Here is a 12,168-nt window from a genome sequence, read left to right on the forward strand (position 1 = left end):
TCATATTGTTTAATTTCCAATTAATTTTTTATTTACCTCTCCATGTATCCTTACTAATTATTATTTTCATTGCTTTGTGATCTGAGAAGGTGAAGCAATAGTTTTTTTTTTTTACTTAATTTCAATGTTGGACTTTTTTATTTGAAAAAAAAAAGGCTTACAATATCTGATTCAATACTAGACAAATGCAGGTCTTAAATTTGCTTTTGCATTAAGCTTATTTCTGTATTTTAATTTAAAACAATAATAAAGTGAAAATGCTCATGTAAAAATATGTGGTAGAAAATGGAAGGAGAATTTTACAAATTCTTTTTCTCAGATGAAAAAAATTCATTATATAATTCTTAGCCACCTAGTCAAATGACAAAATATGAAGAGCAACTTTATAAAATACTTAGTTTTTCTACTTGCTGGTGACAGGTCCTGTTTTAAACAATAAATGTATTTAAAGTGCAATTGCATGTATTCAAGCAGTAGTTTTAAAATAATTTCCAAGTGCTTTTATAAATGAAATAAGAGCTCTAGAGGAAGAAAATAGGAAAATAAATGCAATATGGGAGAAAAAAAAAGAAAAGGAAACCAGTAGCTTTGACACAAGGTATAAAACCTTGCCCAAGCAATAAACTCCCTGAAAATTAGAATAAAAGCTAATGATTATATGAGGCAAAAAAAAAAGTATTTAAAGTATAGTCAAGACTGAAGAAATGGAGGAAAATATAAGGTACCTCATAATAAGAAATAACCTATCTGGAATACAGATTGAGGAGAGAAGAAAATTCAAAGCCACTGGACTACCTGAAAACCATGTCTTCCCAGATATCTTAGAACCAGAGAGATGAGTAGAAATAGAAAGAATATACTGGTCACCTCCTGAATGCAGTCCCCAAATGAAATTTCCCAGTCCCTTCCCTCCCCCCCTCCTGGAGCTGACAAACTATGCCACTAGGTTATACATGTATCATTGTTCAAAACCTATTTCCATGTTATTCACATTTGCAGTAGAGTGATCTTTTAACATTAAAACCCTAATCATGTCCCCATCGAACCACGTCATTGATTATGTGTTTTTCTTCTGCATTTCTGCTCCCGTAGTTTTTTATCAGGATGTGGATAGCATTCTTTCTCATGAGTTCCTCTGGATTGTCCTGGTACAATGCACTGCTGTTAGTAGAGAAGTCTATTACATTTGATTATGCCATAATGTGTCAGTCTCTGTGAATAATGTTCTCCTGGTTCTACTCCTTTCACTCTGCATCAATTCCTGGAGGTCATTCCAGTTCACACGGAATTCCTCCAGTTCATTAGTCCTTTCAACACAATAATATTCCTATCACCATCAGATAACATAATTTGTTCAGTCATTTCCCCAAGTGATGGACACCCCCCATTTTCCAATTTTTTTGCCACCATAAAGTGCAGTGAATATGCTTTTTAATTTTCAGTTTTGTTTATCTCTTCAATTTTTAAGATTTCTACTTTGGTGTTTGAAAGAACTATTAACTTGTTCATATTATCAGTTGCCGGGGGGGGGGGGGGGGGGAGGGCTTATGTGTAAGCATTTAGCTGTATGCTCAGTTCATTGGTATTCTTTGGTGGTGGTGGTTGTTATTTTTTTAACCCTTACCTTTTGTCTTAGAATCCATACTGTGTATTCGTTCCAAGGCAGAAGAGTGTTAAGAACTAGACAGTGGGGGTTAAGTGACTTAGCCAGGGTCAAACAATTAGAAACCCAGGATTTCTCATTTCTAAGCCTGACTTTCAATCCACTGAACCACCTGGCCGCCTCCTACTCTTTCATTAACGTCGTAGATGTCTAGAGATCACATTTTCTACCTAGGAACTGTTTTAGCTGCATTCCATTAAATTTTGATATACTGTCTAATAATTGACTTGCTTTTTAATAGAAACATATATTTCTATGATTTAGCCTTTGTTTCATTCTTTAGGGTATTATTTAGTCTCCATATTTTGTTCATATTTCATCTTATGGTCTGTGGCACATTTAATATTTGTCATTCTGTCTTCATTTGAGTTATCACTATATAATGTATGGTCATAGGATCTTAATTTAAAGCTCAAAAGGACTTCAGAATTCATCCTTTTCATCCCTCTTCTTTTGCAAACGAGACTGAGGCCTTCAAAAGTTGAATTACTTGCTTGAGGTCACACAGATACTAAGAATGAAAGTTTGATTTAAGCCCATATCCTATAATTTCAGGTTTTCACTCTTTACATCACTTTGTACTTCTGACCACTTTATGTAAAAATTTCATGCAGTGATAGAAAACTAGGTATACTTGGTATCCTTATTTATCTTATCTTTATAATTTTGTTTGGATCCTTAATTCCCTCCTACTACTTAACTGTTCTTTGTCCATAGAATTTGACAATTAAGAAAAATCATTAATAACTTTGGAGAGAGTAATTTCAGTTGTGATTGGTTAGGCTGAAAGACAGATTTCAAAATGTTGAGAAACACAAGAAGTGGAGACAATAAAGCATCTTCTAGAAGTTTGGCAGTGAAAGGGAAAAGAAATATAGAACTTTACTTGAGGGGATAGTCTAGTAGGGGCTTTTAAAAAACATAGAATTGAGAATGTTTGTAGACAGGGGAGGAGGAACCAGTATTCAATCAGAAGAGAGTGGATATTAAAGAGAGGTAAGATACTTGTGAAGACAGTCTATAGGACAGTGCCTTGGTATTGGAAAAATGTGGCTTCACCAAACACTTGAGTAAAAGAAGAGAGAATGAATGGGAGAGAATTTCAAGTAGTATTGAAATGTAGAGAAAGGGAAGAAAAGGAACTCACAGCAAATGATCTCTGTTTTCTCAGTAAAGTCAGAGGGGATTTTCTTATCTGATTGAAGGGTGGCATGGAGGATATCATGTTGAAGGATTGAGGAAAGATGAAAAATTGACCATCTTGTCACTTTACTGGATATGTCTTCTTAATACATTTCTACTCTACTAGCCTTTTTTTCTGATTCTTCAAAGAAGCATAGCTTTCTTGATCCATTTTCTAGTGTCATTTCAACAACTTAGTATCCTAAGAGATCATATTTACCTCATTGCTTATTATACTGGTATAGCATGAAGGCATATGAAGCCGCCATGGGTTTTATCATTGTCTTTCTTAATATTGTCTCCTTGAATTATTGGTCCCTTAGTTTTCTTAAATATTATCTACTACTCTGTGTATGATAGACACGATAGTAGTTTCTTCCTAATGTCTCCATTTTCAGTTTAAAATCTTTATGATCATATTGGCAAAATTATAGGCAAACATATTATTTTGACCAGCTTCATTAGTGGTATTTCATCAGGAGCTTAATAATTGTTAATTGATTGCTTGACCAGGAGCCCATCTTTCTTCCTATTATTAAACACAACCTTACCTGGATATTTATTTTCCTTCTCTTTAGTTGGCAACAGTGAAGAAAATTACCTTCTATGCAGGATTCCCAGAGGCAGAGCTTTTGGGAATAAAGAACTGGTGATTTTTTTAGTCTTCTGCCTTGGTCAGACCACACATAAGGGCTGTGTTCTTTCATGATCTCCTACTGGTTCATCCTCTCCTGTTTACAAACATTTTTGATTCTTCTATATTTTTTTAAAGCCTCTACTACACTGTCCCTCAAGCAATGATTCTTTATTTCTTTTCTCTTTCACTGCCAAATTTCTAGAAGGTGCTATTTCTTGTCTCTTGTGTGTTTCTCAACACTTTGCATCTGTCTTTCAGCCTGTCAGTCACAACTGAAACTACTCTTTCCTAATGATTTTTCTTAATTATTGGTGAGCCACATTAAAAAAAACAGCACTGATAAGCTGAAAGGAGAATGGTGAAGGACCTCAGATTCATGTCCTGTGAAGATTAGTTGAAGGAATTAAGGATATTTAGTCTAGAGAAGGGTCATATGGAAAAGGGATTAGATTTGTTATCTTTGTTCAGGGAATAAAATCTGGGGCGAAGTGTGAAAATTGTTAAGAAGCAATCATAGGTTTGATATCATGGAAACTTTTCTAAGATTTAAAGCTACACAATAATTGACTGTCTCAGGAAGTGAGGTATTTTACTTCATTGGAAGTCTTCAAGCAAACCCTGATTGACATTTGGGTATGTTGTAGAAAGACTTCTTTTTGGTGTTTGGATGGGACTAAATTAACTGTTGAAGTTAATTCTAACTGAGCTAATTGTTACTCTGTCCTGTTAATTGAATTTCTCTTATATTTCTCTTGTCCAAACCCTTTTCTTTATTTCAATGCCAATTTCCTTAGTATAGCCTTCTTTACTAACATCCTTATCTATTTAAATAGTTTTCTAACACATCTTGCATCCCCTTTCCTACTGAAAATCCTTAATATTATCCCAAATTAATCTTCCTTCTGTATAATGCTAATATTCAGAATCCTTCAGTGGCTACTACCTGCTAAGTAAAATTTAAATTCCTTAGTCTGGCATTTACGACCCTAAATAATCATTATTACCCAGTCTTTCTAGCCTTAATTTCACCTATTCTGAACCATGTGCTTATACCCTTCAGTTGACCTTTGCCTGTGCTCACCTGATTCCCCATTCCTGAAATAGTGTTTACATACCTCAAATGTCCCTTCAGTCACAAAATCTTTCTTCCTTCTTTTTTACAAATAGTATCCTTCTTTGGGTATCATATAGTAGTTTGTTTTGCACCTTTTAAATATACTTACACTATAATACTGAGTAGTTATAATTATATATGTTGATGCCTTTTTTCTCTGTTGCACTGTAAGTTTCATGAGAAGAAAGGTAATAATGTCTGTTCTAAACTTTATACGAACCTCAGTACATTGCATATAGTAGGTACTTAGTAAATGAATATGGATTTGAATTGAACACTTAAAAATGTTTGTAAGTTAATAAAATGTTACCAGTGCCATCTAATGTTTCCTTTTGGTTTTTGTGTTTTTTCCTTCGGTAAGATTTCAAAGCTAAAAGAAGTTCATGAAAGCAAGATGGAAGTTCCTCATTGTGGAAATCAGGAAATCTGTGAAGATGGGAAGTATTCAACAAGTAAAGAGGCCTTAAATAAAGGTGCCATTGTGAGAAAAAAGAGAATTGGTAAATATGTGAGCATTCTACATTGGAACACCATAGCAGAATCAAACAAAGAAATAGTAAGCAGCCAGGTAAAAGAAGTGACTGGTAAAAATAAGCAAGAAATTCTTAAAGGAAAGGACTCCAAAAAAAGACAAGAAAAACCTCATGAGCAAAAACACACTGAGAAATCTCAGAAGGCAGGGAAGCCAGTAGAGGAGGGTCTCATCGATGAATACAAGGCAGTAAAAGAAAGGGTAGGAAGATTTGAAATGATCCAGAGAAACCATGGTGATGCTTCAGATGCCCTCAAAGGAAAGACTGAAAAAGAAAAAAGCAATGCAAAAGAGAACACAAAAGAATCTGAGAAAAAGGAAAACACAAATAAAATAAAACATGATTATCTCAGCAGAATGGGAGGAGATCATGAGAAAGGACTGGAGAGCAAAAAAGATGATAACAAAATGGTTGCTGTGGAAATGGACACTGACAGGAAAAATCAAATAATAGAAAACTCGAAAGGACAAATTTCTTTTGATGGAAAACAGATGCAAAACAATGAAAATAAAGAGAAAAAAGAACTGAGGTTTGAAAAAATTAAGGAAGAGAATGAAGCATCAACACAAGATGGTACCGTGAAAGCAAAGAAGAGGAAACTACAGGAGAATAAGATTAAATCAGAAACGTTGGTTCCTAAAAAAGAGAAGAAAAGGAAAAAAGACAAGGGAGAAGAAGAAAGTGTGCACAAACTAAAGGAAAGAAAGATAGAACACTGGGACCTAGAGGAAAAAGGACAAAGAGAGAAAGGAAGAGATATAAAGACTGAAAGTGAGGAAGGTGGACAGATACAAGATGAAAAGCTGAGAGGCAGCCATGAGGATGGGGGTAAAAAAAGACAAGAAAAATTAAAAGATAGGAACAAATCCATAGAAGAAAAGGATCTAAAAGGCAGGAAAGAAGCGAAAAATAAATTCCTGGTTAAAAAGAGTGGGACAAAAGATAAAGTGAAAAAGGAAGAGTTTTTAGTTAATGAACAGTGTTCCAAGAGAAAGAAAAAGAGAAAAGACAAGGAAATGAATAAAATTCCAAAGGCAGAAAATGAAAAGGGGAAAAAGAAAAAGCAAGAAGAAGAAAATAAATGGAAGTGGTATGTTTCACTTGACTGTAGGTTTGACCTTTAAAGTCCATAGGACCCAAATTCCTATGAACAGATTTCAAACACAAGCAATATTTTTTTGTTTGAAAATGAAAGTACAACTGACTTTCTGTATTGGGTCTTATAGCAGAAAATATTACATAAAATCAATGTGGCTTTTTTCAGGAAGCTCATTAATGCAGTCTTTAAGAATTAAGGTAACTCAACATTTCCCACCTTGCTGGGAATTGGGATCTTCAGGTTAACCCAATAGTCTGCTGAATAGATTGGCCATACCTGTGTGTGGCTTGCCATGTTTAGGGCATGTAACAAAATCAATGAATACTAAAATTTTGTTTAACAGAATATAGTATAGCTTAAAATATAAATAGCTTCAGAATCTTGATAGCCTGAGGGTCATCATTAAGTCTATTATAGATATATAAAAGTGCCCTGTAATATCTGGTTTCTAAGAAAGCTCCAGAATCTTCAATAATATAAGAAAAAATTTAGAAGCACCCCTATGGGGGCAGCTGGGTTGCTCAGTGGATTGAGAGTCAGGCCTAGAGACAGGAAGCCCAAGGTTCAAATCTGGCCTTAGTCACTTCCTAGCTGTGTGGCCATGGACAAATCACTTAACCCCCATTGCCTAGCCCTTACCACTCTTTTCTGCCTTGGAACCAATACATAGTATTGATTTTAAGATGGAAGGTAAGGGTTTAAAAAAAAAATCACCCCTATACATTTGTGGATGTTTCAGAAAACTCAAAGGATCATAGGATTTAGAGCTAAAAGACTTTAGAGATCATTTAGAAACTGAGCCAGCTGATAGGCAATTATTTATTAAAGTATTTACTATGTCCAGGGATTTCTACCTAGCACAGGGATTTATAACAAAGAAAGGCAAAAACAGTCCCAGCTTACATGATAATAGGGCAGGCTATAAATAACTAAGCCATAAAATTTGTACAGAGTTGATGAAAAGATGATCTCAGAGGGCAGGTAATATAACTAGGTCCCAATTAATATGAAAAATGAAATCCTTTAAGTAGTTCCGTGTATTCAAATTCACATGATTAGAAGTTATAATTATGTAAAATAAGACAGTTGGTTCCTGCCCAATGGAAATGTGCATTGAGAATACAAATAATGTAACAATTTCAAGGCATTAATTTATTCTCACAATTGAGGCATAGCAATAATGGGGCTGGAAAAAGCCTGTAGAAGGTAGAATTTGAGCTGAGCCTTAAGGCCAAGGAATCTTAGGGAAGTAAAAAAGGAGAATATTTCAGACATGGAGGATAGCCAGTACAGAGAAGAAGATGGGAAATGGAGTGATCTGGGAACCATGAGTAGTAGGTCAATATTGCTGGAATGTAGACTGGCCAAGTTAGGAGCTCTAAATGGTGGTGGACTATATATTTGATTTGGGAGATAAAAAGCAGTGGCATGGCACAATGGATAGAGCATTGAACCTTGATTCAGTAAAGTGAATGCAAATCCAGCCTTTAGAGACTTGGATTTGTGTGATTCTGAATAAGTGATTTAACCTTCATCTACCTCAGGTTCAACTGCAAAATAGAGATAAAAGCACCCCCCCCCCATCTGAGTTATTATCAAATGGAATAATATTTTTAAACATTTAGCACAGTGCCAGGCACAGAGTAGGTGCTTAATAAATGCTCATTCCCTTCCCTACTGGAGTTTATTGATCGAGTAGATAGGATAATTTAGAAAAAATATTTTGGTAAATGAATAGTGTCTTAGAATGGAAAGATTTGAGGCAGATATATGAATTAGAAAATGATTGTAGTATGCCAGGAAAGAGGTAATGAGAGTGAACTAGGGTGTCTCCTTTGTTTAGTGGAGAGATGGGATCTTTATGAGAAATACTGTAAAGGTAGAAACAATAAGTAAGATGACAATAAATTAGATAATATGGGGTGAATGATAGTAGGGGACCAAGGATGAACCAAATGAAAAAGGTGATAGTGGGGGAAGATAGCTAAATGAAATAAGATGAAATAGGAAAGGAAGGAGAGCATAGCCAAGAATGGCCTGAGAAGAATTGAGGGTGGAAGGAATAATGGTCAGGGTGAATAGTTTCCTCAGCTGTAAATTTGAGCATGTGACTTGATAATGAATCATTGAATGAAAAAGCATTAAGTATCTATTCTTTTGGAGAGGAAGCTGATACAAAACAAACTGAAAGTCTTTGTCCTCAGAAAGCTTACTAATAGAGATGTAGCAGTCAAGGAGCTTATGTGGGGAATGGTGAGTAGAACTATTGGGCAGTTGATGGCCATTACTTTTTCCAAAAGCAGTGGTGATATTTATTTTGTTTGGTTACAGCTTCCAGGGCAAGAGGAGGAATGGGGTAGATACATTGTGATATGGAATCTGTGTCAGATATAGACCATGTCTAGGTGGCCTCTGAGAATTTTTCAGACTCAAGTCCTGTGATTTAAGAGCTAAAATCTCTCAAATTAATTAATTTTGCAAGTTAATAAGAATCATATACATTACCTGCATTTAAAAAGTTAGATCTGGTGTTCCATCATTCAAAAGTACTGATGATAGCCAAAAGTAGTCATGGAAGGCCTGGGAAAAAAATGATTTCTCTAGCCTAGTTGACTGTGTGCCATTGCTTTTTAGCCACTAGGTGTCAGAATAAACTAAGAATAAACTGAATGAGTAATTTCTGGCTGGAAATCTTTTAAAATTTCAATTAGATGTGGCCTTTGATCATTGAATAAATTAGAAGAGTGATTTTAAAATCTGTTTTGTTAGATGATCTGATCCTAAAAGGCAGTTTATGTAATAATATTCTTATATACCTAGTAGCCTTGTGGTATTTATGCAAATATTTTTATTTCCATTTTAAAGATAAAGAAAATGGCCCAGAATTTAAAGGATTTCCTGATGATTGCATGATTAGTAACCAAAAGGAACCAAAGAACGGCACACTTAGGCAATCTCTACATTTTATAGGTTGAAAAAACTAAGACCAGAGAGGGGAAGAGACTTGATTAATGTCATATAAGTAACTAGGGGAGCCAGGCTATTAATTAAAAGTCCTATAATGATTCTGTTATGCTCTACTGTTTAACCTGAGGTAGCTTGAGACTCCTTTTCTAGCGACGCTTAATATATTATTTAGGAATCAAATGGAAACTAAGATTAGGAGAGACCACATGATAAAATAGAAAAAACACTGGTCTTGGACTTCTGTTCAAATCCTGCCTTGTCACTTACTACCTGTGTGTCCTTGCACAGGTCATGTACCCTGTATAGATCACGGTTTCTTTTTTCTTCTTCAGGGGGTTGGAGACAGCCTTTAGGGACTGTCAGTTCTAATTCTAAGCTTCTCTGATACACCAAAAAGTGAGAGCCTATAGTGTTACCACCAGGAAAGACTGTGGAAAGGCTAAGTAGATAAATGGATAATCTGTGTGGCCTTCAGGCTAAGGACTACATTTCCCAGAATTCCATACTCTAAATGTACAAGGGATGCCAGAGGGGGTGTGTCTGTAGAAATTCAGATCTCTTCCGGGAGAAAGGTCAACACAAATTGGTGTTTGCAGGTAGACGTTTTCCCACATGGCCTTTGGTTAAAGCAGCAGTTTCTCTGCTATGACACTCTGGGATGCAGACATGTATTGGAAGTATAGTTTGGCTTAAAAAAGTAGCTCCCAGCCTGTGCTATGGCACCAAAGCTAGTTCTCTCTGGAATATCTGGAGAAGGCAGTGCCTGGGGTTGGGGGCAGCACAGAGAGGGGAGGAATCTGAAAGATCTAGGTAAGTGTTGATTGAGATTTTTCTGGTCCTTTTTTTCCCCTTTGCGACAAGCTCGTTTTGAGGCTGCTTTCTGGAAAGACACACTATGGATTCAGTCCATAATTTCTGAGCCCCCAGTTATGTATATGGCATAAAAGTTCTAGTTTTGGTGCCACCCTTAAGTTACTGTGACCTTGCTCAAAGCTCTTCACCCTTTTGTATTCCAGTTGCTTCATTTGTCAAATGAACAGGTTGGGCTTGTTGCTCTGTAGGATCTCTTGCAATTTTTGTGTTTTATAATAATATTGTTTTTTCAGAATTCACAGGATCAAGAAATGGAAGAGACTTAGCAAATTGTTTAGGAGATATTGTGGTCATGGTGATAGGGGCACTAGATTCGGGATCCAGAGATTTTATTATGACTTTGGGCATGTCATTTTCCCTCCACTTCAGTGTTCTTTGTAAAAATGGGGAGTTTTCCTAGTTTATAACTATTTCTTATACCTCTAAGAAAATCCTTTGATGCATTGTTATATGTCTATAAAGTAGCACATATATTTGAGCCATATAACAATATTAATTATGAAGTAATTGTTTTAGGCACTTTAAGCCATAATAAAATCCAGAAGAATCCTAGATCTGCCTACCTATACATTTCTAAACAGATGAGAATTTTTCTAGATTCCTTAATGGGTAGTCTTTAAATGCGACAAGATTAGAGTGAAAACAACACTTTCTGCCCAATATTAGTTCTTACATGATGGGAGAGCATTTGATAAATATAAATAGGGCAATCCCAGGGGTTTAACAGCCTTTGCTTATAGTAATAACCTCTTCCTAATTTTTCTGGCCTTTGAAAGTGACACAGTAGTATTATGTTACAAAGATGATCCACTTGTTCAGCCATTCCCTAATTCTGCATATGAATGGATATATGTTGTTTCCAGTTTTTCACCATAAAAAATTGGAGCTATGACTGTTTCTATACAAAGAGCCTTTTAATTATGTGTCTAAATCCATGATCATTAGAACCTTATACCTAGAGATCATTTAGTTCAACTTTCTAATTTAACAAAGGATGAAATTAAGGTCAGGGAAAGATATGTTCTTAGATCTTTTGCTACTTGAGGGAGGGCCAGGATGAAATTTTAGGTAAGCTGGTTCCCAGATCATATATTTTTGACTGCAAAGGATTTTCTCCCTGAAAGAGTGAATTTATTTGTGTGACCTATTTTTAGGTGGCAAGAGGAAAAGAGAGAAGATGGTATGAAATGGAAACAATTGGAACATAAGGGACCATACTTTGCACCCTTATATGAACCACTTCCAGATGAAGTTCACTTCTATTATGATGGTAAGATAATAAATTATAACATCCCACATCTATATAGTGTCTCCAACACTCCTTTGTAATCATGTGAAATAGCACAGCTGGGCTCAAATTCCAATGCTTTTTCCTTTATCATGTCTCTTCTTCCAAAATAATAGCTAACATTAATGTAGCACTTTGTTATAAAATACATGTATCAGCCATTAGATCATGACAGGAGTGAGATAGTAAATTACATTATCCAAAGTGAAGTTATTTTCCCAAAGTCACATAGCTAAATAGTTAGGTGCAAAACACTTTATGCTTTATGATCCAGTTTCTGTATTTCCTTGGTTATCACAGAAAATGCTTTTCTCAGGAATGTTCCTGGCAGATACTTTTGTGTGCTTAGTAGCTATATACCACACAACCCCAAGTGACAAATACCTGTGAACACCCACAAATATCATAGTGATGACACAAGATGAGAAAATCTAGGATCAAAAACTGGGTACTGCCCCCATCTTTAAGGTTCTATAGGTCATGTACCTTATGCACATTATAATAACTGATTCATGCCTCCAATTCTTGAATGTTAGCATCTTTTCCACTTTCTGATATTCCTAAGCAGACATGAAAGTTCCTACAACAACAGTTTTTGTTTGCCAAATCTGCTCTTTCTAGCAGCAGGAATATCTAAAGGAAGTTTCTCCTGTGTTTTGCATGTCTTCATTCTTTTCCATTTATCCTGTAACCTCTTATTGTCCTCACTGAAGCTCGAGATTTTTTTGTTTTGTATTGTTTTCCATCTGTATTGCCAATTGAGTTATGGCTATTTTGGGTAGTGTTCTTTCTGCCCTTCCCTCTGTTAGTAT

At 35.4% G+C, this 12,168-nt stretch overlaps 1 protein-coding gene across 3 annotated transcripts in view; it reads left to right on the top strand.

Moving 5' to 3' along the window:
• Positions 1-12,168, top strand: part of TOP1MT (DNA topoisomerase I mitochondrial) — an 86,022-nt gene that overhangs the window by 44,544 nt on the left and 29,310 nt on the right. For 2 of the 3 annotated variants that reach the window (XM_056822950.1, XM_056822948.1), the window contains exons 8-9: positions 4,958-6,219; positions 11,223-11,338. In XM_056822950.1, the coding sequence (XP_056678928.1) occupies positions 4,958-6,219; positions 11,223-11,338 (1,378 nt within the window). Of the gene's footprint in view, positions 1-4,957; positions 6,220-9,744; positions 10,006-11,222; positions 11,339-12,168 lie in introns of those variants that run through there. The other variant, XM_056822951.1, reaches the window with a different exon arrangement.

The sequence above is a fragment of the Monodelphis domestica genome, chromosome 3, assembly GCF_027887165.1.
Source record: "Monodelphis domestica isolate mMonDom1 chromosome 3, mMonDom1.pri, whole genome shotgun sequence".
NCBI classification, from domain to species: Eukaryota; Metazoa; Chordata; class Mammalia; order Didelphimorphia; family Didelphidae; genus Monodelphis; species Monodelphis domestica.